The 26826-nt window shown below is 37.1% G+C and overlaps 1 protein-coding gene and 2 long non-coding RNA genes across 21 annotated transcripts in view; 1 reads left to right on the top strand and 2 right to left on the bottom strand.

The window, feature by feature from the left end:
- The window catches only part of LOC138190159 (titin), a 149828-nt gene that overhangs the window by 77347 nt on the left and 45655 nt on the right, over window positions 1–26826 (top strand). For 9 of the 19 annotated variants that reach the window (XR_011172607.1, XM_069109558.1, XM_069132867.1 and 6 more), the window contains 17 exons: window positions 5442–9116; window positions 9174–9335; window positions 9393–9497; window positions 9822–12767; window positions 13361–14133; window positions 14756–15215; window positions 15985–16085; window positions 16179–16276; window positions 16751–16971; window positions 17729–17803; window positions 19882–19986; window positions 20459–20647; window positions 20891–21101; window positions 21189–21258; window positions 21621–22508; window positions 22950–23016; window positions 23516–23569. Coding sequence is in view for 16 of the 19 variants with exons in the window: in XM_069109558.1 (XP_068965659.1) it covers window positions 5442–9116; window positions 9174–9335; window positions 9393–9497; window positions 9822–12767; window positions 13361–14133; window positions 14756–15215; window positions 15985–16085; window positions 16179–16276; window positions 16751–16971; window positions 17729–17803; window positions 19882–19986; window positions 20459–20647; window positions 20891–21101; window positions 21189–21258; window positions 21621–22508; window positions 22950–23016; window positions 23516–23569 (10200 nt within the window). In the remaining 3 variants the exon portion in view is untranslated. Of the gene's footprint in view, window positions 1–5441; window positions 9117–9173; window positions 9336–9392; window positions 9498–9821; window positions 12768–13360; window positions 14134–14755; window positions 15216–15984; window positions 16086–16178; window positions 16277–16750; window positions 16972–17728; window positions 17804–19881; window positions 19987–20458; window positions 20648–20890; window positions 21102–21188; window positions 21259–21620; window positions 22509–22949; window positions 23017–23116; window positions 23412–23515; window positions 23570–24492; window positions 24712–26826 lie in introns of those variants that run through there. The other 10 variants (XR_011172689.1, XR_011172695.1, XM_069109465.1 and 7 more) reach the window with 9 other exon arrangements.
- On the bottom strand, window positions 107–26762 carry LOC138185095 (uncharacterized). Its single transcript, XR_011174532.1, has 3 exons — window positions 26651–26762; window positions 5303–5397; window positions 107–1614 (listed from the first exon to the last, which is right to left on the bottom strand). It is a non-coding gene; the product is annotated as an uncharacterized LOC138185095 (long non-coding RNA).
- LOC138184802 (uncharacterized) lies at window positions 9102–9802 on the bottom strand. The gene is made up of 4 exons (XR_011174423.1): window positions 9660–9802; window positions 9393–9497; window positions 9174–9335; window positions 9102–9116 (listed from the first exon to the last, which is right to left on the bottom strand). It is a non-coding gene; the product is annotated as an uncharacterized LOC138184802 (long non-coding RNA).

Consider the following 26826-nt stretch of genomic DNA (forward strand, 5'->3'; position numbering starts at 1 on the left):
GAGCTCACGCTCGATCTTCGTTTGTTTTATACGAGAAACATGAGAATGTTTAAGATTGTTTAATTTCGATTTTCCGTCGTATTATTCTAATCGCTGATCGATAAGAATCTCTTCGGTTTTAAACTTGTATTAAAGCGATCAAACTCTTGTATATGTAACGTGAGATAAATTCGAATTAAACAAAAAACGATGTATAAGAGCGAGAGACTGAATGAAGAGAAAAAAGAAGAAGATACGAAGCGGATGAATTAGCGTGAGCGAGGGAAAGAAGAAGGTCAGGGACAACCACGTCTCGCTAAACGTTGATTTTATTTTTATTTTTGTACATGACCACTCCAATCGTCCGTGATTCATCGAATAAATTTTGTGTGTCATCCATTAAATCCTAGTGTGTATCACTGTATCCGTTCTCACATGTATCCGAGAAACGAGACTCGCCACGATAAACAACGCTTTGTCTTGTTCACCACAGGTGAATCATCACCGCTAAAAAAGAAAAGAAGAATCATACTGATCGTTATCTCGTACGAACATGGTACGTGAGTCTCGTGTCTCGAAAAAAATATATGAATCACTAAAACGTATTTGTAATCGTCCAACAATAGAAACGAAACTCATATTTATACCGAATAAATGATTAATTACGTTCGATAATAAATCAAACTGAACAGAAAAAGAATATATCGACAATTCACTGTAACGACCACCGAAGAAAAACGTACAAACTCTATATATTTCCACCGACGAGTCTGTCACTTCGATCAAGCACCACAAAGATTGTATTATAACCAACCACTCGAATTTTATTCAAATTTTCGCACCAACGCTCACCGAGAATTTATCTTTCCAAAAATATATATATCACACTACCTTCGCGACGTTCAACTTCGATAAAAGATCAGACGTGTCCAGTTCAATCGCGGCTGCACTTCGATCGAACTAGCATTCGACATTGTCGCAAACAAAGCGATGCAGTCCGATCGAAGGCAGCCAACTGTCAAACACCACGTTGATCGGCGATTAATCACGAAACTGGTCAGAAAATATCACCGTTACGCGTACCATTCGAAGCACCGCTTAAATATCACTTGAATATCACTTAAATGTCACTTGATGTCCCTGCCAAGAGAAATTGACGAAGCGTGGAAACGGAGATTGCCGTAGCAGAATAAGATCCAGAGAAAGACGTTTCGTTCTGGCCAGCTTCATCGTCTCCGGCTTCCAGTGGATGACTATTAAGGCTAGACTAAGCTTGGGGTAGAGATGTGCGTAGTGGCGTCAGACACGAGTTTCCCCACCACGATTCGTCGGCGTCCGACACTGAAAGTATTCGGTGCATGCATCACCGTTGCCCCCTCTACGACGGGTCGCGTTCGGGTTTTTCATTTTGAGTGGGAAACTGTGCGTGCGACCGCCGCCTCCGTTACCTCCTTCTCTAGAATAATGACCCGCCGCCAGGTTATTAGCGAGCTTAGAACGCTAGACGGGGCTTCCGCGTTGCAACTCCTCCGCGCGACGTCCACGTCTACCGCAGGAAGTCGTCGAAGCGATGAACACGATATTTGGTTAAGACGTTGAAGAAAATTTATCAAGTCTTCTCTTCGAGATAGGAATCTTTAAGCAGAAATTTTAGAGAGTCGTGGAGTGTCGCAGCGATTGACGATTGAGGATTTTGAAATGACGAGGAGATCGGGGTTGGGATTGAGATGATGATGGATCGGCGAATTTCGAGGCGATGCTTGGGAATTTAAGATGAAAAATTTGTCAAAGGAAAGTGGAATTTTTAATATTAATAGCTTCGAGGAAATTATGAACAGATGATAGAACCGTATAGTCGACGATAATTGAGAATTTTGAAACGACGAAGAGATCGACATTGAGATTGAATTGCCGATCGGAGGAATTTTGAAACGATGGTCGGTGAATTTGAGATACAAAATTTATCGGCGAGGAAGGATTTTTTGATATTTCAGAGAAAATCGTTGCGAGATTGCAAATGTTGGGACTGTTGGTTGGGAGGATTTTCAAAATGATAGAATTCTCGGTGATTAAGAGGAATTTTGAACCGAGGAATTTTGTTAGAAGCTATTAGGGAAAAGGATTAGAAAATTCTTTCTGAAGAATCTTTTAGAGAATCGTCGATGTCGAGATTATTAATCGGAGAAACTTTGAAATGATAATCAGCAGATTGGAGATAAAAAGTTCGTAGGTAAAGACGACGTTTTGTTACTTTTGAAAAAAATTTCTCAAGAAATTGAAATACTTGATCCTATCAATTTTAGATAGAGAATTAGAATTAGAATTAGAATTAGAATTTAGAATTTGAGATAAGAAATTCGTTGATGTAATGAGAAGATTTTTTAATAGTCTGAAGGAAGTTGTCAGAGAATTACAAATATTAAAACTATCGATGGTAATTAGGAATTTGTGAATAATTCTGACCGACGTTAGGCTGCTTAATCTTGTACCTGTGTCATAAACATTTGACACATAGTAATTCGCTATAGATTTGCTTCATGCTTTTGGCTTATTGAACTTTAGACTTACATTGTCTACATTTCATGCAAAATTTATTTGAATCTTCTTTTTTCATTTTATTCTGCGAAGTGTTCATAAGGAATCTCTTCTACTCAAATTTGTATTTATTGAAAATAAAGCGATTGCAATAATTGATACAGACGAGTTTAAAATGAAAGCCGCTATAAAAAAGGGAATTATTAATTTGTTAACGAATTTTTAATTTGTTACTAAGACTTGAGACGTGTCATTTATCATTGCAATTACAAATTTGATGGAACAGAATAATTTAGTAATGGAACATATTGAACAAATAATAACATACAAATACGAATAACGCTGTAATAAAAAAAAACATAAATTAATTAATAATACGCATTCATACTATAGCTTTTACCTTTGTAAATTTATAACTATTTGTACGATTACTTTCCCAAATATTATTTTATTCGATATCGTTTATTCTAAACGATCGGTTAAACTACAGTCACATCTGTCACGCTTATTATGATTAATCTCTTCGGCAAAAGAACCTATCTCCGTTTCTGTCTTATTCCAATTATTCACTTCACGGGTGAGTCCACGATTAACAGAATCGACTTAAAAATATATCTGAAAAAAACAGTGAAACCGCGAAAAAGTTTCATTTGGAATCTGGCTAGTCGATGACGAATCATCTGTTTCATGTCGTGTTTAAAAATAAACTCACGCGAAGTTTAAAGACGAGCGTGTTGCACGCTTTCGTTGATATTACGCTAAAATCCCCCGCTGAGAATGAAAAAGAAATCAAAAGTAAGCAACGTCTGCAGAAGGCGTTTTAACACTCGAGAAATCATTTGATCCTTTTCTCCGAGAAATAACGACCGCATAATTTAACATCTTAATTTTATACTTAAAAAAAAAAAAAAAAAAAATTGAGGGAAGAGAAAAACAAAGAAAAGACGATTTTCGTAAGAAAACAATCTCGGCAATTTTTTAATCAAATTTATTGAACTATGATGTTAAAGAAACTACGATGTCGTAAATTGTTTCTCGCGTTACGTAAAGAAACCTTGTGTTTACACATTCGAAATGGAAGATCGAGGAATCGGCTGTGATTTATTTTTAAAATAAATCCTGCTTCATCGCGATTATTATTTCACGTCCGAATATTAACAATCCGAATAACTTTGGTTTCCGAAGGACGATCCACTGGCGATCTGCCTTGATTTCTCTTTTGCGAGGTCGACTTGGCCCAACTCCACCGGTCGTCCATCCAAAATTGCGAAACATAAATTTTCAAGTGCATTTACACGCGTTCGAATCCTCGGATGAAAATCTATAAAACCACCGGATATTGTCGTGAACGTTTCACGGTATGATTAATTAGACAGGCCATTTATCGTGTTTTGTAAGCAACTCAAATGTCGTCACGTATTGTTTATATAATTGCCGTGTAACGAAATATTTATGTTTGTTTACTGCTGAAACATTGTTCGTTTCTTGATTTCCCACGATCAGATACAAGACAAAATCTCTCTCTCTCTCTCTCTCTCTCTCTCTCTCTCTCTGTTCGTCATTTGCTATAGTCACGAATAATTATTAAAAATATCTTCGGTTAGGATTGTGTTGTTTTGGCATGTTACTGCCCTGACACGCCACAAATGACGGCACAAATGTTCCTAATATCGAGACACAACGAGAGATCAGATGCCGAGGATAAATTACTTTGGACTGTTTTAACTTACGCATTGTGTTTCATTTGATCTTGGACGTCTTTGAACTTCGTAGAGTATCGAAGATATTTTAGCACTTGTCAGTACGAATTAGAGAACTTTATTTCACGTGTGACACATGTCGTGTTTGGATATACGTATAATATATATATAATTATTATTTTATTTGTACTATTTGAAATTACATTCTTGTGCACGGATATCGAAACACATACTTGTGGATAGATTTAAGAAGATGAATTTTTCATTTCTTAACGCACATTGTATATGTCTTTCCAATTTACTTTTGAAACCACGAATTGTTTAATTTCAATATAATAATTTATTTGTAACGTGAAAAGATTGAAAGGAATATTTTAAGGTTGAACAATTTTTATGGCATCGCGATTTTTCGAATCTTTAATTTTATCACCAGAAGGACGATCTTAGTGTGTTACGAAACAGAACTGAATTGATCTATAAAAAATTCATCACGAAGGAAATCATTTTTATTTTAGAGTGTAATTAGAAATTAAATAATAATAATGTGAAAAATCCTTACTCATTATAATAGGATTCCATTTATCTGAGCTTCGTTTACGTGTTATTTAAATGTGAATCCCTATTTTTTGAATGAAAAATTATAACTATGTTTGAGAATCACAAGAAGTGTGATTATTAAAGTAGAAGCTTGAAAAATTACAATAGAATAACTTTATTTTCATATGATAAGAAAAGAGTTTTTCAACTATTTTCTAAATGATAATATTGAATAGGAAGAAACATTTTTAAATAAAAATGTAATTCTTATTATCGTTTTCCAATGATTTTCACAAGAGACCATCCCAAAATCTTCCCTTAATCGCCATTTTGACAATAAATATTCCACCGTATTTAAAAACCTTTATTTCTAGTAGTATTTCTAGAAGCATTCGACCCTGAACTGACTCAGATAAATAGAATTTCATTCTACTGATGTCAAACACCTACTAAACAACAGTAACAATAGCAATGGAATACAAACATAAATTATTCCGCAGCTACCGAAGTACTATCATAGTTGAGCATGCACTAATATCGTTACTACTCACCTAAAACATACATCATCCCACGTACCAGTTGCCAGCTTGTTTTTAGCATGATTCGGAGCTTCCTTCCGTGTGAGCGATGATTCAACGATGTCATCCTGAAACGAGATTTAAAATTACTCTGGCACGTGTACCATTGCAGAGAGAAAAGGAGCATATTACGAAGTTCCTGCAGAAACGGGACCAGGCGCGAAAACCGGCGTGAAACCATCGATAGGTCTTGGTACGGGCAAGGACATTGTCCTTGAACCGTTACCCTTAGACAAGAATGGATTGCCACTCGAAATACCTTTACAACCAGGGGATGAATCGTTACCTTGGAGAAAGGGGCGAGTTCATCATCGACCTCGACTTGGCGATGTGACGCCATGGCGAAAAGAGAAACCGAAATCTCGTGACACATCTTTGGACAAATTACAAGGGACAGAATCCCAAGTTAAGCCTTGGACCGAAGAAGCTATAGTATTAAAGAAAACTCCACAGATACCTCGCGAAACACCGAAAGAAAAATTAGAGGAAGTTGAATTAAAACCAGCGAAAATCGAGAAAAAAGAAATTAGAAGAGCTAGCCTGGAAGCTGTTGACTTGAAACATGTTACGAAAGAAGTAACGAAGGATGTGAGGACTGAAGAGAAGATTGCTCGACTGGAAGAGACTACAGCAGAGACTTATGTGGAAGAAGAGGACTCTAGATTTATTAAAACCACGAAGAAAGTGGACGAAACTGTTCAAAAGAGAAAAGAAGAGACTAAACCTTGGACCGAAGAGAAGGTTACATTGAAGAAAGCGAAACCTGACAGGAAAGAGATTCCTAGAGAGACTATAGAACCTGTGGAACTGAAACCTTCGCGGATCGTTAAGAAGGATATTGAGAAACCTAGCTTGGAAAAAGTAGATCTGAAACCTGTTCCCACAACTGTGACTGAGAAAGTTACTGAAGAAATTATTTCGAAAACTGATTACCTTGAACAGGAAGATACGTCCATGTTGGACGTGTCCAAAACCGAAGAGGTCAGAAAAATAAAAAAGGAGAAGATTGAAGAGAAGGTAGAACAGACAAAGCCATGGACAGAAGAAAAGATCACCTTGAAGAAATCTAAACCTATAAGGAAAGAAGTTGAGAAAGAAACTATAGAGACTGTGGAACTGAAGCCATCCAAGGTGGAGAAACTTCCGATTCGAAAGCCGAGTGTGGAGAAGGTGGACTTGAAGCCTATTCCAACGACAGTGACTGAGAAAGTCACTGAGAAAATCACTGAAAAGACTGAATACCTTGAACAGGAAGACATTTCTTTATTAGACGTATCAAAGACTGAAGAACTGAAGAAATTGAGGAAAGATAAGATAGAAGAGAAGCCAGAAGGGCCTAAACCTTGGACCGAAGAGAAAGTGACGTTGAAGAAAGCGAAACCTGTGAAGAAAGAGGTTGAAAAGGAAACTATAGAAACGGTAGAGTTAAAACCATCAAAGATTATAAAATCTACGGTACGAAAAGAAAGTCTGGAAACAGTGGATCTTAAATCAGTCACGAAAGAAATCACAGAGAAGACAGTGAAAGAAGTCGTACACAAGACTGATTACGTAGAACAGGAAGACACGACGTTGCTTGATGTTACCAAAGACACTCGAGTGAAGAAACTCAGGAAAGAGTCGATTTCAACGGAGAAGGTTGAGCAACCTAAACCTTGGACTGATGAGAAGATAACTTTGAAGAGAACTAAACCTGACAAGAAAGAAATACCCAAAGAACAAATAGAGACAGTAGAATTAAAACCATCTAGACCAGAAAAGGGAGAAATTGAGAAACCAAGTCTTGAAGCAGTGGATTTGAAACCAATTCCCAAGAAGGAAATAAAAGAAGTATCTAAAAAGCCTGAAAGGAAAGACGTGCTCACTGAAGAGGAAGACACGACCCTTCTTCAAGTCTCCAAAGACACAGAAACTACGGTTAAAGTTGATAAACAGGTCAAGAAGATAGAAGAAGTTGAAAAGAAACCGGAAACTAAACCTTGGACTGAGGAGAAAATAACATTGAAGAAGACTAAAGTTGAGCAAAGAGAAATTCGTAGAGAAAGTCTGGAAGAAGTCACGCTGAAACCGACGAAAACGGAGAAGAGAGAAATTAAGAAGGAAACTTTAGAGAAAGTAGATTTGCAGAAGGTGACAGATAAGACACAATTTGTTGAAGAAGAAGATACAAAGCTATTAAAGATCGACAAAGAAGAGAAAGTTGAGGAAGAGAAGACAGAAAAAGTAAAAACTTGGAGAAAAGAAAGGAAACCAAAAGAAAAAGCACCATACCAGGAAGAAGAAGATAAAACGATCTTGGATGTGAAGAAAGATATCGAGTCTGAGGAAAAACTGAAAGAAGTGCCAGTTCCTTGGGCCAGAGGTAAAAAGAAACCTACAGAAAAGATTCCTTATCACGAAGAAGAGGATACTACTCTTCTCGACGTCGAAAAGACTGAAAAGACGACTGAAAAACAGGCAAAAGAAGAAGTGCCGGTGCCATGGATACGAGGGAAGAAGCCGAAGGAAGAGAAGCCGGAAGTTCCGCTAAAAGTTCAGCCTGAAGAAGAAGTACCTGTTCCATGGATACGAGGAAAGAAACAGAAGGAAGAGAAGTCGGTAATTCCGCAGAAACTTCATCCAGAAGTTCAACCTGAAGAGAAACCAGAGGAAGAAAAAGAGAAACTGGAAAAGGTCCCATGGCTTCGAGATAAGAAGGTTCCACGGAAGATACCAGAAAGAAAAGAAGAACAGGTTGAAGATATTAGATCAGTTGTATTGAAACCTACCAGACGTGAACGTGTACCAGAAGAACAGGAGAAACTGGAAGAAGTGACGCTGAAGCCTGTCAAACGCATTCCACTTGAAGAAGAAAAGAAGGAGGAAGTGCAACTGAAACCCATTCCGAAACGAATGCCCGAAGAAAAGCCGAAAGAAGAGATCAAATTGAAGCCATTCCAAAAACCGAAACCGGAAGAGGAGGAACGAGAGAAACCAGAACTGAAACCACTTGAAAAACTTAAATTTGAAGCCCCGAAAGAAGAGGAAGTGCAGGTAAAACCGATCAAACCGAAAGAAGAAGAAATAAAAGAAATTGAAGAAACGACATGGCATAGAAAAGCGAAACCCAAGAAACCGGTAGTTTCTGAAGAAAAAATAATCGACAAGGAGGAAGAGAAGATTTTAGAGAAAGTAACTGAAGAGAAGAAGATTGTAGATGAAAAGGTAGTCAAGAAAGAGGAAGAAAGCATCGGCGACTTTAAGTCGGTGACCTTAAAACCGGTTAAACGAGGGAAGAAGCCTCAAGAACGTGAAGACGTTGCGAAGGAAATAAAAGAGGCCGAAACTGAAGACTTTACAGCTGTTGTATTAAAACCTACGAGAAAAGAGAGGAAGCCAGAAGAAAAGGTAGAAACAGAGGAAGTAACTTTGAAACCGATTCAGAAAATCCCCAAAGAGAAAGAAACACCTGAAGAAATAACGCTCAAATCAATGGAGAAGCCTAAAGCAGTGGAGAATGGAGAAGTTACTCTGAAACCAATTAAGAAAGAGAAACCAGAGGAGGAAAAACCTGAAGTTAAATTGAAACCTGTTAAGCATTTGAAGAAACCAGAAGAAGAAAAGCCTGAAGAGATAACATTGAAGCCAGTTAAACGTCTTCCTAAGGAAGAGGTGGAGAAGGAAGAAGTTACTTTAAAACCAATTCAGAAAGAGAAACCAGAAGAAGAAAAACCAGAAGTTACGTTGAAACCTGTTAGGCGACTTCCCAAGCAAGAGGAAGAAAAACCGGAAGAAGTGACATTGAAACCTGTCAAGCGACTTCCCAAAGAGGTAGAGCAGAAGCCAGAAGAAGTGACGTTAAAACCTGTGAAACGTCTTCCTAAGGAAGAGGCGGAGAAGGAAGAAGTTACTTTAAAACCAATTCAGAAAGAGAAACCAGAAGAAGAAAAACCAGAAGTTACGTTGAAACCTGTCAGGCGACTTCCCAAGCAAGAGGAAGAAAAACCGGAAGAAGTGACATTGAAACCTGTCAAGCGACTTCCCAAGGAGGTAGAGCAGAAGCCAGAAGAAGTGACGTTAAAACCTATCAAGCGTCTTCCCAAGGAAGAAGTGGAGAAGGAAGAAGTTACGCTGAAACCAATTAAGAAAGAGAAACCAGAGGAGGAAAAACCTGAAGTTAAATTGAAACCTGTCAAGCATTTGAAGAAACCAGAAGAAGAAAAGCCTGAAGAGATAACATTGAAGCCAGTTCGACGTCTTCCTAAGGAAGAGGTGGAGAAGGAAGAAGTTACTTTGAAACCGATTAAGAAGGAGAAACCTGAAGAAGAAAAGCCAGAAGTTACATTGAAACCTGTTAGGCGACTTCCCAAGCAAGAGGAGGAAAAACCGGAAGAAGTGACATTGAAACCTGTCAAGCGACTTCCTAAGGAAGAGATGGAGAAGGAAGAAGTTACTTTGAAACCAATTAAGAAGGAGAAACCTGAAGAAGAAAAGCCAGAAGTTACGTTAAAACCTGTTAAGCGACTTCCCAAACAAGAGGAGGAAAAACCGGAAGAAGTGACATTGAAACCTGTCAAGCGACTTCCTAAGGAAGAGGTGGAGAAGGAAGAAGTTACTTTGAAACCAATTAAGAAGGAGAAACCTGAAGAAGAAAAGCCAGAAGTTACGTTAAAACCTGTTAAGCGACTTCCCAAACAAGAGGAAGAAAAACCTGAAGAAGTTACATTGAAACCAGTCAAGCGTCTTCCTAAGGAAGAGGTGGAGAAGGAAGAAGTTACTTTGAAACCAATTAAGAAGGAGAAACCTGAAGAAGAAAAACCAGAAGTTACGTTAAAACCTGTTAAGCGACTTCCCAAGGAAGCAGAGGAAAAACCGGAAGAAGTGACATTGAAACCTGTCAAGCGTCTTCCTAAGGAAGAGGTGGAGAAGGAAGAAGTTACTTTGAAACCAATTAAGAAGGAGAAACCTGAAGAAGAAAAACCAGAAGTTACGTTAAAACCTGTTAAGCGACTTCCCAAGGAAGCAGAGGAGAAGCCAGAAGAAGTGACATTGAAACCTGTCAAGCGTCTTCCTAAGGAAGAGGTGGAGAAGGAAGAAGTTACTTTGAAACCAATTAAGAAGGAGAAACCTGAAGAAGAAAAACCAGAAGTTACGTTAAAACCTGTTAAGCGACTTCCCAAGGAAGTAGAGGAGAAGCCAGAAGAAGTGACATTGAAACCTGTCAAGCGTCTTCCTAAGGAAGAGGTGGAGAAGGAAGAAGTTACCCTGAAACCAATTAAGAAAGAGAAACCAGAGGAGGAAAAACCTGAAGTTAAATTGAAACCTGTCAAGCATTTGAAGAAACCAGAAGAAGAAAAGCCTGAAGAGATAATATTGAAGCCAGTTAAACGTCTTCCTAAAGAAGAGGTGGAGAAGGAAGAAGTTACTTTAAAACCAATTCAGAAGGAGAAACCAGAGGAGGAAAAACCAGAAGTTACATTAAAACCTGTTAAGCGACTTCCCAAGGAAGTAGAGGAGAAGCCAGAAGAAGTGACATTGAAACCTGTCAAGCGTCTTCCCAAGGAAGAGGTGGAGAAGGAAGAAGTTACTTTGAAACCAATTAAGAAAGAGAAACCAGAAGAAGAAAAACCAGAAGTTACGTTGAAACCTGTTAGGCGACTTCCCAAACAAGAGGAGGAAAAACCGGAAGAAGTGACATTGAAACCTGTCAAGCGTCTGTCCAAGGAAGAGGTGGAGAAGGAAGAAGTTACTCTAAAACCAATTAAGAAAGAGAAACCAGAGGAGGAAAAACCTGAAGTTAAATTGAAACCTGTCAAGCATTTGAAGAAACCAGAAGAAGAAAAGCCTGAAGAGATAACATTGAAGCCAGTTAAACGTCTTCCTAAGGAAGAGGTAGAGAAGGAAGAAGTTACTTTAAAACCAATTCAGAAGGAGAAACCAGAGGAGGAAAAACCAGAAGTTACATTAAAACCTGTTAAGCGACTTCCCAAGGAAGTAGAGGAGAAGCCAGAAGAAGTTACTTTAAAGCCCGTCAAGCGTCTTCCGAAGGATGAGAAGAAACCAGAAGAAGTTATTTTGAAACCTATAGAAAAAGTGAAGCCGGAAGAAGAAAAGAAGCCAGAAGTTAAGCTGAAACCAGGCAAACCTATCGAGAAACCAGAAGAGGAGAAACCGGAGGAAGTGAAATTAAAACCGGTTCCGAAGCCAGTCCCTGAAAAAGTCGAAGAGAAACCTAAAGAAGAGGAAAAACCTGAATCCATATTACCATGGCGCGTTGGCAAAAAGGCGAAGAAGGTCGTCGATTTCCAAGAAGAAGTCACAGTTGTACCAATCGATCAAGAGAAAGTGGTCTCGGAGGAAACAACGGTCGTGGAACAGAAAGTGGAAGCTAAAGAGATAACCCAGGTGGTGGTTAAAGAGATCGAAGAACATAAACCCGTTGAAGCGCCCGTAATTCCGTGGAGGACACCGAAGAAAGAAATGGTGAAAGAAGTCGTCGAAGAAAAAGTCGAAATTGTAGAGATCAAACCTGAAGTGGTACACAAAGAAGATACAGTAATCGAAGAGATCGTTGAAACAGAAGTGTCTAGGATAAAGAAACGACGACCAAAGAAACCGGAAGAAGAGAAGGAAGTAGTCGAATTGAAACCAGTCGAGAAACACGAAGAATTCATTGAAAAAGTAGAGGAAGTGGTTCTTAAACCAGTCAAGAAAGAAAAGGTAGAAGTAGTAGAAGAGAAAGATGAGGTGCGTCTTAGACCAATACCTAAGAAGCCACAGGAAAAGGAAGTACCCGAAGAGGTAACTCTGAAACCTATCAAAAAGGAGAAACCCGAAGAGAAACCTAAGGAAGAAAAAATACCAGAATTGAAACCAGTGAAATTAGAGAAACCAAAAGAGATAGAAGAGAAGGAAGAAACAGTAGCTAAAATACCATGGAGGAAACCTAAAAAGAAACCAGAAGAGGTACCTGTACCTGTTCCTATAGAAAAGGCAGAAGTGATCGATGAAACTGTTACCGTAGAAGAGGTTAGAGTGGAGGAAAAAGTAAAAGATGTGGTCACGAAAGATGTAGTCGAGGTCGAAACAAAGATCAAAGAAGAAAAAGTGGAGGATCGTAAGAGCAGACGCAAACAGCGTACGCAAGTAGAAATATCCATCACGGACAAAGACAAAAAGATCGCTCCGAGGTTCATTCAGAAGCTACAACCCGTTATCGCGCAACCAGAAACAACCGCAGAATTCACATGTACAGTGTTCGGCAGTCCATTCCCCGAAATTACCTGGTACAGGAACGAGCAGGAGCTTCACGCCAGTGAGAAGTATATAATGACCATCTACGAAACGACAGCCTCGTTGGAGATAACTAAGGTGAAGGAAGAGGATGCCGGCATGTATTCTTGCAGAGCGTCAAATCCCGCTGGAGTAGCCACGTCCACCGTGAATCTCGTGATATTCGGTACTAGATCTGTGTGTTGTGACGTCTGTGTGATCGTTTTCCTTCAATTTTTTATGGCTTATGGAATTAACGAGTTTTTACAAATGGCTTACGACTCTATGGATTTATGAAATTTCTTGGCAAACGTGTGAACGATGCTTTCTTCCTGTGTTTCTTTGTTGTTACTGTGTGTTTTCCTTATTTCTATAGGGTAATGTAGATACACTTAATTAAAAGGGAAGCATTTTTTTATAAATCACATATAACCTATAAGAATATATATACAAATTTTTAAAAGTTTGTATTTTAAGTTTCAGAAATTTTAGTGTTTGCTTTTTTATTTAATTTTAGCGATCGGCAAGCCTGCTCACTTTACGTTTAAAAAAAGCCATTATTTTTATTAATAATTATTCTTGAATATTTCAATTATTAATGAAAATAATGATAATTATAATTATATACATCCGAGTATTTTAACGAAATTAAAATTCTATGCTCGTTGCGTACAATCTACGCTATTATGCAAATGTGTTTTGCATGAAGTTTTACAGTATCGTCGCGTGATCGTTCCACTTTACAATTACCATAAACTCATACGACGTTCTATTTCACAGAAAAAGAGGAAGAAGGCGTAGCGCCACACTTCGCAACACCTATTAAGCCTCTCATGGTGGAAGAGCACAAACCAGCTCTACTTGAATGTGTGGTCACTGGAACACCGGTGCCGGAAGTAAAATGGTATCGCGGAGAGCAAGAACTGAAACCTCAAAAGGGTAGAGAAATCACCTTCAATCCTGAAACCGGTGAAGCAAAATTGCATATATTGGAGCCAATGAAAGAGGACGAGACGATTTATCGCGTTCGAGCTGTGAATAAATTCGGTCGAGCTGAATGCAGAGCTAATTTAGTAATCGGTACCGCGGTGAAGGTCACTAAACCGGAAGTTCTAAGAGCACCAAAGATTACCAGGCCTTTACCAGCCTTGGTAGCCGAACTTGGAAAACCTCTAACTTTGTCAGCCGATTTCGAGAGCAAACCAACGCCAAAAGTGAAATGGTTCCGCAATGGAACTGAAATTGTCCCATCTGACAAACGGGTGATAAATATTTATGAAACTACCACTGAATTATATATTCCTGAGGTAACGAAGAAAGATGGCGGGAAATACGAGGTTAGAGTTCAAAATCCTGTTGGAGAGGCGAGAAGTTCGGGCTCTGTTACGGTGAAAGAACGCGAGGACAAGACAGACGAAGTGAAAGCTCCGAGGTTTATCGAGCCGCTACAACCACAGATTGTTGCCGAAGGAGAGGTCGTGATCATGGAAACACGCGTTGAATCCTATCCGACAGCCTCCTTCCAGTGGTTCCACGAAACTCGTCCTCTGGAGGTACTTCAGCTTTCTACTTTCGTATTTATCCATTTTCCTGTTTCTCCTTATATTTTTTTCTGCGTTTGTATTTTTTAACATTTACACACTTGTTCCTCTACTTATATTTTCAAACTCATTTTCCACATCCTTTGACTTCTCTTCGAGGCTTTCGTATCATTCTGAGAATCTTAGTAACAGCTAACTACATCTCTCATTAAATAACGAGACACTTGTACCAAAAATTCAGAATACGCTGGAAACTAGTTATCTATAACGAAAATTCTAAAAAATTACAAATAAACGATGATTTCTATCGAGAATTCCAAACGTTTGCAATTAAAGTTAACCACGACAAGAGCGTTTGAAAATCACAAATAAAAGACAATTTGCACTTGGAATCCTCAGAAAAATGTTTGCATCGAAAATCGAACAGAAACCATTAAAAGTCAGCGAATAAAGGACAATTTGCATTTAGAATTGTAAAATATCCTCGTCAAAAGTTAATCATAGGAGAACCCGTCGAACATCGCAAATAATAAATAATTTGTGTTTAAAGATTTAAAATATCTACACTGGAAATTAACAATACCAGAGTCTCTTGAGAATTACGAAGAAAATAATTTGTGAATTTCTATTGCAGTCCACGCCACAGGTAAGGATTGTGACGCAAGAGAACAGATCGATCCTCATGATCAAGGAGATCAAGCCCGAGTTCGCGGGCACGTACACCTGTCGCGCCGAAAACGTTGGCGGATCAGTCACCTGCACGGCGACGATAAATATGTTGGAGACACCGTGGGAAGAAACCGTTGAGCTTGTTTCACCGACGTTTGTTAAACGATTGTCACCGGTCAGGGTCATGGACGGTGAAAGCGCAAACCTGACGTGCATCGTCCATGGGAAACCTACGCCTAAAGTGGAATGGTACCACGACAACAAACCTATCAAAGAGGGCAAAGAGATTACTATTATACAAGACACGGAAGGTGTGTGCAGTTTGGCCATAACCGAAGTATTCCCTGAAGATGCCGGAGAATACACTTGTCGTGCCGTGAATCCTGTTGGCGAGGCCGTTTGCATGACGTCGCTTATCGTGGAAGGTAATGAATTTTATCGTGTATTTAATTATTGTTGTTTGTAAATAATAATAGAGATGATTAAATTCGAGATGATAAATAAGATTTGGAGAAAATTTAGGGGAAATTTATGAGACAGTTTTGTAAAGACAAAATAATACGTAGAAATATGAACTGAATGGTAATACTAAAAGTAACAATTTAAAAGAATCTGATATTGGTTAATGTGTCGAATAATAAAATTATGGCTGAGGAGCTTTTATTATACAGGGTGGTTGGTAACTGGTAGTACAAGCGGAAAGGGGGTGATTCTACGCGAAAAAAGAAGTCGAGAATATAGAATAAAAATTTTTTTTTTATTTTTCCATCGAGACAACGATCTACAGTGAGATCCGTTATAACGAGACGTGATAAAGTGCACGCGTACCGAGCGAAAATTCAAAGTCGATTTTCTCGGAAACAAAGCCTCGAACGAAAAATTTTTATTCTATATTTTCGACTTCTTTTTTCGCGTAGAATCACCTCTTTTCCGCTTGTACCATCAGTTACCAACCACCCTGTATATTGAATTGTTATGATTGAACAAATGGCATTTATTTAAATTTGGTACGAAACGTGTGGTGAGAAAATTTTGCACAGCAGATTTTAAAATAATATCAAATTTGTTTGATATTAAATTTGATATTAAAGATAGTATTACAAGAATACGAAAGATTAAGATGAAATGTTTTATGAAATGTACATTTTAGAAAACTATAATCCGATTTTTATAATGATATTTTTCCCTTCGCAGCATACGAGTACGTACCAGATTCGGAGATCGCATCCTCGATCATTGCGACGTCTCTTACTACAGGGCAGAGTGGTTCGGAAGAGGATCTCTTATCTCCCAAGGTACTTACAGAAAAATCACCTTGTATAAATTTCTATTTTTCTATAAATACGTATAATTTTTTAATTTAATTCTTTTTTTTTTTTTTTTTTTAGGAAACTCCCTTGTTCGACACGGACACAGAGGAATCTGCGCCGGAGATAATAAAGAAACTTCCTCAGTTAATTCCTACCAAAGTCGGAGAGTTAACCAGGTAAAAAGATGATGTTACGTACAATTAGGAAAACTTTCACGCGAATGCAAAACCCATGGAAGATAACTGTACATATTTTTACGAAAACAAAATCGTTACAATTTTTATATCTGCACTTGAGAATCAAAGAAATCCAGCTATATTTTACGCTATATCTATTGGGTTGGTAACTAAGTGATTACGAATATTATCATTAGATGGTAATAACAAAATCCGCAATCGCTTAGTTAACAACCCAATAAGTAGAATGTTACTTTTGAGTCAGACAAAGCTGATTCTTTCGACTAAACACTAATAGTTAATTTAATTTATCCAATATATCTAATATGTGTATATTATAACGTATAATATATTTAATAATTATACTAATACCATCGATAATTTCTTATGGATAAAGCTGAGAATTTTATTAAATCAAATCTAGCTATTTTCAGTCATTTGTATCAATTTTTATTATGTTCTACTTTTTCATAGACTGGAAGTGAAGGTCAAGGGAAAACCGAAACCAGAAGGAAAATGGTACAAGCAAGGCCAGGAGATCATGCCATCCGAAGAATTCCAAATCGAGGAATTCGACGATGGCACGTCGATACTGACGATAGCCGAAACATATCCCGACGACACGGGTGAGATTGTGTTCGAAGTACACAATCCACTCGGCGTATCGACCACGATGACGTACCTGTCTGTAGAAGGTAACGATTCGTTCATCCCGAACGAAGAAGCAATTTTCGAAAGTTGTAGAAGCTTCGCTAATCTGCTTGATACGAGTTCTTTTCAGCTACGCTCTTCTTCGATTGGATTCAACAGCGAAAATCTCCCAATGCTCTCCCTATATCTCCCTCATAAATATTATGTCTCAAAACTCACACTGAACACGCACATCCTATCACTTTTATACACTTTTTTTATATTCTTTCATTTAGCGTTCTGCCAGCTACTCGGACCCTTTGAGTTCCATCCATTGGTTCTCGAATTTTTATGTGAAAATGATCATAAGACTCCTAATTCGGTATTAATCCGCAGATTAATTCGTACAACTCTTGTAGCGAAATTTCCTAATTTTACGATTGCAGAAAAGAAAAAAATATGTACTTCCAAAAACTTGACAGCGAAGTCCTGAAACCTCTATACTTACGAATTTCTAAATCACCAAATCTTTTAAACTTCTAAATGTCTGAATTGTCAAATCTCTAAATTTCTAAATGTAGAAATTTTTAAACTTCTGAAAATTACAAATTGCAACGCCTGCTTTTCAAAATTCTCGCGTTCAGATTTTCCCATTAAAAAGGTTGCAAACAATTTCACGAAACGATTCGAAAGCCAAGAAGCGGAAAAGAATGCTTTGATCTAAAATACAAAGGCTTAAAAAGAATTATCACGTCGCTTGGAAGATGGGACTGAAAGGGTCGAAGATGCGAATACATCGCTAATAATCCCTCGATTCCTTAGGAATCCTCGGAACAAAGGAGTACAGGAAACCATCATGGGTGGCCGAAATGGAGGAGATGCAAGAAGCTCTGAGAGGTAAGAGTCGTCAGTCACAGGCGATCGATTGCATGCTGAGTGAAGCAGAGTGCAGCTTTTCGACGGATAGCCTGGACGATCGTGCCATTAGGGACGAAGGTTCTCAGAGAGATAGCTCGACGATGATCAGCGAATTCTCTTCCACAAGAACTCTAATGAACATCGACGACGAAGGTAAGAGGTGTTTCGAGGAGGAAGACTCTTCACAGAAAGGATTCTTCTTGTCCAGAAGATTCTCCGACTCCACAGAGATCGAACAAGAGATTACTAGTACAAAATATTCTTGGGAGATGAATATTACTCAGAAAGGAACGATTTTGGATCAAAATATCGAAAATAGTTGTGAATCTAAATCCAATGACAAATACGAGATCAGATACGAACAAAAAAGTATGGATAAAAAGATGAAAGGTGAAAGGTTAAGTAAAGTGGTGAAAAAAAAGAAATCGGAGAGTTTGGAGGAGAAAACCGTGACGAAAAGGAGCGCGGAAACGAAATCGCTTTCGACGACTGTTTCAATGAAAAGTAGACGAGATGGAAGTAGCACGAGTAAATCTTCTAATATGCAGAAGGTGAAATTGTCGAAGCCTTTGACGTTGGAAAAGTCGACCTCGCCAATAAGGGGAACGATCGTGACGACCGTGAAAGCTAGATCTCCGTCTCCGGTCCGAGCAAAGTGTTCAAAGATCAACGAATCCACGTCGAGCGAGAAGCTGAGGAAAGCAACAGGTAAATCGAACTCTCCTTCGCCTACGAGATTGGAAAAATCAAAACCAATAAAATCCGCCGATAAATTAGTCGCGGTAAAACTGAGCAAAAGTGTTAAATTGAAAGAAGAGACGCATGCTTTTGATACGACTAGTAATGACGAAACGATAAATAAAACCACGCAGAATATCGATAAGATATCGGTAGAGAAAGACGAGTCTAAAATGGAATCATTAAGAACGCAAAGGAAAAAGAAGATCGTGTTGGACTTCGACGAGTTTCCACCTCCGAGAACTGAAAAAAGGAGCCACGTTCACTCTGAACATTTGAACGTTCCAGAAACTGGCGTCTATCTGTCGCCTATCGAGGAGAACAGCGAAGCTTCGACCGGAAGTGGGCAAAATAAATTCGCTACCGAGCATTATGGCGCTGGAAAGATGATGGAAACTACGTTGGAATATGACCACGCGAGGAAATATCATACTTATCCGAAATCTAGAATTCCAGTAGCAAGATGGTCGAAGGAACGTCGTTTTGGCAACTTGATGATGGATCCAAAGATGTATCCTTTGGAACCGAGAGAAATTGATTTGGAAGCTTTTCAACAATTGCATACAGCAGATAGTCAAGAAGAGTTGCAAGAATTTTTGTTGTTGGAGAGTCAATGCAGTGGAAACCTTGGATTAGCTGGAAACATGTCGACGTCCGAGGTTTCATGCAGTGAACATCATAGTGAGGATGAAAGAGGCACCATGTCAGGTATTCTTGTTGATCAAATTACTAACAATATAGCTACAGGCTGATTTACGTGACAATTAAAACAAGTCAATAGTCCATTTTTGACTAAAGTTAGAAGAAAATACTCGAGGAAAAAGATGAATCATTTCAAGAAATTTTTTGAGAAGACATACATTTTTTTGCACAGATACAATCAATTGTATAAAAAAAATTCTACATAAAAATATATTAAGATAACACGGTCCGAAATTGATCAGTTTAAAACTTCAAAGTTAAAGATGTTTTACCTTTAATATCGAAACTTTAATATCTTCTTTTTTTTCTAATATTTTCCTTGAATTTTAATCAACAAAGAGATATGACTCGTTTGAGTTGCACGAATCGCCTTGTATAATAAGATTAATTCTTTCTTATGCTTTTTATAAAATTGTTGTTTCGCATGGATTTTCTTTGTGTACGAGTGTTTTGTTCTTTTCTCGTTCGGCTAACCAGATTACTGACATCGGGGTCACGCTAGTCGCACAATCACCAATCAAGAGATCAGGTAAACTGTTTGTTAAAGATTTTTGTTTTATAGACTTTTCTCTTTTTCCTATTGGATAGTTATCACAATTTACGTGTCCTGGTTTTAGCCACGCAATCTGTACCACGATTCATCCAAGAGATAACCGACGTTTATGCGAGGGAAGGTGAAACCGCGGTGTTTGAATGCATATACTCTGGCAATCCTGCTCCAGGTATTTTACAACTTTTAATAATCATCACAAATAATTACTATATGAGCCATGCAGTAGATTATAATCAAGGACAATCTGTTTTTGAAACAGGAAATACCAGTTGCTTTGATACCAAAATTGAGAAATTTTTAAAAAACAGAGTTGATCAATTTGAGTTCTGAATAGCTCGTATACCAATACGAGGAAATATGTTTTAAAAAACATACGAAATTGCAATCGTTCAATTGTTGTTAGATTTTACATGCTCATATCAGATCGGTTCACAAATTGTACGAATCATTTAAAATTAAAACGTTACTATTAAGATTGAAGAGAATTTCATAAGATAATGACAAATACATTGTAAAGTGGAATAAATTAAAATTAGCTATTTTTTAATGTTATTGATGCAGCCAAAAATAAATATAAATTTACAAACTGATTCGATAGAATATTAATTATAAATTCGATTTCATTATTTTTTCATTTTTAGACGTTGTATGGTACAAGAATGACAAGTTGGTCTCCAATACCCAGAACGTGAAAGTTCGTATCTCCGATGAAGAGAAAAAGACATCGCTAACGATTAAACACGCGACCGAAGAAGACGATGCTACTTATGTGTGCAAAGCTACCAGTGAGATAGGTTTGGCAACGACGAAAGCTAAACTACGCGTAACAGGTACCATTTTTTTAAATCTACCAGACTATATACATGTTATTCACGCTTAAACATTAAAAACTTGTATGTCATTTAAATAATATTGTGAGAAAATTGAAGGGAAATTTGTGAGGAATTTTAAAGGAGGTAGTGCATGAAAATATAAAGTTAATGATAATTTTATACCGTTAATTAAAAATTACCTATATTAAAATTTGTATATAATTAATTGAAAGTGGAATACCGTACGAATTCTTCCTTCAGATGTAACGGGTAAGACAACATTCTTTGACGAAGAAGAGGTGGTCGAAGAACAGGTGACTGAAGTCAAACCTAAGGAGAAACCGAAAAAGAAGAAGCCAGAGTTGAAGAAGGCTAAAGAGACGAAAGAGAAGGTGAAGACTGAACGTGTGAAGATAGACAAGAAGGAAGTGCGCAAAGAGAAGCTGGTTCCTAAAGAACAGCCAGAGGAAAAGTCAGTAGAATTAGTAGTTAAATATATGTTAATAATAAACGTTTTATATATAAAGAGATATAATTATAATGGAAATTTTACGTTTAGGAAAATTGTCGACGTTGAAGAGACTCAGGTACTCGAAACGACAGAGATTATTGAAGAACAACCAACAGAGGTAAATACAACAATTAAATATATATACAATTACGTTACATGGTATAGAAAATTTTTAAACAATTTACGCCTAATGGAATTGTACTTAAATTTCAATAATTTAGCAAGTACAATCTCAATTCAGATAAAAAAGATCTGAAAGTTATAATCCAAGAATATACCAAATAACGAATATATTAAATGCATTATATCACTATAAATAATATTAACAGGTACCATTAATTATTGTGCTCCATAGTCAACTAAAATGTTAGTAAAATTAAATTTATTTCATAAAATTCCAAACCATAAACCAACCTCTACAACATTCTTTATTCGTTCAATTAATGCTCATACATTAAAGGTTAACATTCCATTTCATAGATATCACGAGCAAAGAAAGTGGTGCCGATCCAAGAGCCGCTAGTGACGGAAGCAACCGCGTCGCTGAAGAAAATCGACGATCAGAAGGCGCGCGAAATGGTACCAAAGCCTGAGGAACGTGCGAAACGGGTGGTGGAGGAGCGCGAAGGTGTAGTGGTCGTCTCAGAAGTGGCCACGGAAGACATAGCGCAAGATTTCACAGTGGAATCGGTGGTCGATCGCGCTAAAATCACGTCGGAAACCTTGCAAACCGTCTCTGTGTCAGAGGTGCACACTGAAGCTGGTGTCCAAGAGATGAAACGAATCGAGGCCAAACAACGAAAAGCAAAGAAAACAGTGGTAACCGAAGAAGAAATATTCGAAGAGAAGCCCAGAGAAGTAATCACGGAGGAAAAACCGAAAAAGAAGAAGAAAGACAAGATAAAGGTGAAAGAAGAAGTGACCATCGAGGAAATCGTAGAAAGACAAAGAGAGAATATCGCGAGAGAGGTGGAGGAAATTATGGAGATGCTTCACGCGAAAGAATTTGGACCTGGCGAAGCTCCTCTTCGAGAATTGGCTACTATCGGCTTCTTGGTGCGCCAAGGTGTCTCCGTGAACGAGATAAACGAGAGTCTGTACAGGACGGACAATTTCCCTGCGTTGAAAACCCCCGAGGCTCAGAATGCGCTGGTTCAATTAGTGGAACGAGAAGGTCATGGTCCATTGATCACGCAGGTTCTGACGGAAGAAACGACCACCGACGAAAGTGTAGTGGCCGCTACCGTTGGCTTCCGTGCTTTTATGAGGATGATCGAGCTGCAACACGTTACCGTGGAGGAAGTGCTCACGCACTTCGCTCCGGAGGACTTCCGGCCGCGTGCTTGGGAGGTTACAGAAGCTACGGAAGTAAGGATTGATTTTCTACTTCTTTCTAGCCCTGCTATGTGCTTCGAATTATTTTTGATCCAATCGTATTTGTTTGTTTAAAAAATTTATTGAAATTTGGGAAAAATATTTGGATGAAAAGAATTATTAATTAATATATATTATTTTCAAATCTGATTTGTGGTATTCAATTTCGAGTTTCAATCTTGAGTCGTAGTATTTTCTTCAATTGGAGGATTGGAGCAAGGTTAGAAATACGAAGTAGAATGATCAAAAAGTCGAGTTTTCTTTCCATAGGAATTTTTTATCTTTTGCTTCAATTTTTAGTTACTATCTATTTGTATTATATTATCGATATATCTGCTATATATCATAGGTTTTCTAAAAGACAATTTATGTACGATTATTATAAGATTTATATAAAATCCGAACCGGAAACATACTAAGAATAATTCTTCACAGGTTGAAACGGAGGGACGAGTTACGGAACGAGTAGATATGATCCACAAAATGGAGGTCCATTTCATGGGTAAGTGGAGAATACGGTGTGAGGTTTGAAATATGAAAAAGAGAGACATAAAAATATTCATATACCACGAACAATGCAATGTTACAAAACGATGTTGCAGATCGTCTTTTTCTACTTAATACATTAAACATCTTACGTTTTGGTGTGTGCTTGCGTGGCTGCCTATACACTTTACGAGTGTACATTTTTCTTACGTTTTTAATATTTGTATATAGTCCGCGGCTTCACGACTACATATATACATAAGCTCGAGTAAGCATGCGTTTTATTCAATTTTTTTTCTTTTTGTATATAATTCAATAACAAAAAGATTTCCTTCGTCACACTTTTTTGTACGTCATGTATTGTACATTTCAAGTATCAAATAAAAGTGATTCTTTTGCCATGTGCCATAATATCCCTGTGTGTTTTTCTTTTTTCTTCGAGTGTTTTGCTCTTCGTACTGATCTCCTTTTCCCAGAGTTCCCACGAAAGAAACGAATGGATTTTCTGATTACAGAGAGGAGGGACGAAAGAAAAGCCGTCCGCGCACAGGATATTCGTGACATAAAAGGTTTGAAGCAACGAGTTCTCAGTGCATGGGATATACATTCGTACAATTCGCCATTCGACTCACGAATGGACAGCATCATTAATATTATTTACTTCTCATTTCTTCGACGCAAAGATTTCAGTGTCCGGGCAGTCGACACCACATCGACATTCCAATTCTACTTTTTTCAATTCTTTATCGTACTTTTCTTAAATCTTAAACTGTCCTCAGGAGTTTCTCGCAGAGCTAATTTTCTAAGCCTGAGTTTACATTTATTTTTATATTTCTATTTCACTTCAAGTATGTTGAATATGGTCAATGAAGAAGATGTAGGATTTCTAAAGATAATTTTATCTGTAGTAGAATCTTAATCTTCAACTAGTATTATTGGGTCATAGGTGACCATTACACGATAGATTATTCATTTTTAATTTACATTATTACATACAACATTAGATTAATTTTTAGTTAATTGTTTAATTCAATTAATTAATTGAATGATTTTTTATTACTGTATGTAATATTAATTTAATATGTAATCTTAATTGAATTAATTTAATATCTTAATGTTACATAATACGACAAATGCAAAATCTCTATCGTGTAAGATAGGAAACATAATTTAAAAATGGAATTGTCCGAAATTAACTTCGTTACGTGTCATCTACGATCCATTGACACTAGTTGGGAATTAATTAAATCAACGGAATGTGGCAATTCTGAACGGATACCAAATTCTTCATGAAACATTCTGCTACAAGCTTGAAGATCATCTTAATTACTAAATAAAAGATTCATCTCAAATTTAAAGCTCACTTGCGCTAACTAATAGAATCGATACCACGTATCGTAGACCAAAAGACATTGAAAGAAAAGAAAGCACGTGCGTGATCAATCATACGATACGGTTTTTACGTAATGATTATATTTTATTATTCTTTCAGATGCATGAAGCTTTACTTGATCGAATAATAGCAGTAAAATTGTTCTGCTTATGCCGCTATGCTTTCCACGCGCCGTATCCCTTCATTATTCTATTCTCCCTATTCCCTTAAATATAATCACCTAAATTAGTATATAAATCTTTGACCCGCTTCACCAAACCACGTCCACCACCAAAAGCTTCTCGTTTTGAGCTTCGCTCTGCTAATCGCAGTTTCGATGTAAGTAAAATTTGATTTACGCTTCAATTCGTGTATTTCATTTGTATTTGGTAACGGATCCATCGTTTCCACCACATTTATCTGTTTAACGTTTCATTTATGTTCTTTTTCACGCCTTGTTATATCATCTGAGAAACTGCGAAATAAATTATCACGAGATCATTGATGTCGATAGATATTCGATTTCAATGAATCGAGTATTACATTTTCAATGAAAATTATATAGTATACGATGCTTTGAATATTATGAAATACGTTCAAATCACCGCAGATATTAAATTTCAGTGTATTGGAAATTTAGAGAAATAATAATTTTCATGTCTGTATATATTTCATAGTTTCTACATCAGTAGACTGTATTATATTATTCGTTTGTAAATAGATATTTACTGGTAGCAGTATATATTTGCAACGTTAGTTAGAATGCAATTGGCTGTTTTTACTTGTTACTGTTACACATTCAAGTTACACACTCACATGAATCTTTCTGTATAACAACGTTGTCCCACATACAAAATGATTAGCGATTAGACAAAAGATTTACCTTCTATGCCTTTTTATTTTCTTTTTAATTTGTCCACTTTATTTTATTTTCGGCAGCAAGCACGATGTGTAACAGACAAGCGTCTCTTGTAGTTCTCTTTCTTTTTTTCTTTTGTGTTAATGTTGGTTTGACTTCTGGCCGGCCTATACTATGTCTTTCCACTGCCACTACACGAAATTTACACACGCATCACTTGTTATTAAACAACGCATGAGCACAGGTGCCTGCGAAGCAGCACTACCCATCGCACACTACTCTTAAATACTGCAACAAACATTCCAGAGACATCGTAATTCCAACCAGTGAAACAATATTCCATTCTGTACCGTTTTAAGAGACTTTACAAAAAGACACTGTGTCGATCGAGTAGTTTCCATCGCGAACATTATCTACCTGCCCGACGGTGTACTGTCTGTGACCCATTCAGGATGACACACTTTGCAATAGAATAATTATCTAGTAATTATATATAATCTGTTTACGCTGTTAGTTGCCAGCGGTTTTTTAATATTTTTTTAGTATTTTTACAAGTTTTTAGTATTTTTGTAAATAATATGATAGCCCTAATACATTTTCAAAATGATGGAAACATGAATGTTTGTATATGTTTCTATCTATTGAGATATAAATATATAGACATAACTTTTTATATTTTATGAACACGGTTGTCGAAACGATAATTTATTGCAATATATAATTCGCAATACGATAGAGTATAAGATCACATAAGCAAAAAAAATTAAATAACATTCTTTAGCATCGTAGGTAGGTTTTTAAGCTCGTTTCAAAACATCTTACTCATTCTAATGCAAATAAATTATAGTTGTCAATGTAAATATATTCATAGCTTCCTCGTTACGAAATGCCATGGCATAATTTACAAAATCTATTCAAGGCATTGTATAAAGAGATAAAGAAACTTCCACTTCTTCTATTTTTGTTATGAATTTACGAAGAATGCGTAATTAGCCGATAATATTTTTATAATATTACAAACGTCATAATTTATTATATTGTACTTGAGATTGATAACTCATACATTTGTAGTATTTTCTACTACCTCAATGTTTCATCTTACTTGAATCCATTTGTTGTAAATATTAAAAGTACCTCTAAAAAATTTGAAAATATTCCATCGAAATAGACAAAATCAAGAAAACTTCTATCGTTCCTTTGTACCTCTGATATTTTAACATTCTCGTCCTGAAAGGGTCAACGTTTCGTATTCTCGCTAAGAGCACAATGAAATAAAACAATACGATACCTTTGGAAGCCGCGTAGAGTAAAATAGAATACGCTGTTCACACACTATCCGCTATATTCCAATTTTTCTTATTTTTTCCTTTTCTTTTACTTTCTCTTTCTATTATTTTCTTTTCATTTATTTTCTTTTACCTTCACATAAATTCCGTGCACTATACGTATGTAGGTTTTGTCTCACTCCTGTATCGTATTGAAGCACGTTGTCTGAGCAAGCAGCATCCGCATATTCTATGGTTCGTCGCATGAAGTCTGCAAAACAGTAAAACAAACAAATGTAAAAAAAATTACGAGAATGAAATTTTGTCGCC

The sequence above is a fragment of the Bombus flavifrons genome, chromosome 1, assembly GCF_040668555.2.
Source record: "Bombus flavifrons isolate JBK064 chromosome 1, iyBomFlav1_principal, whole genome shotgun sequence".
NCBI classification, from domain to species: Eukaryota; Metazoa; Arthropoda; class Insecta; order Hymenoptera; family Apidae; genus Bombus; species Bombus flavifrons.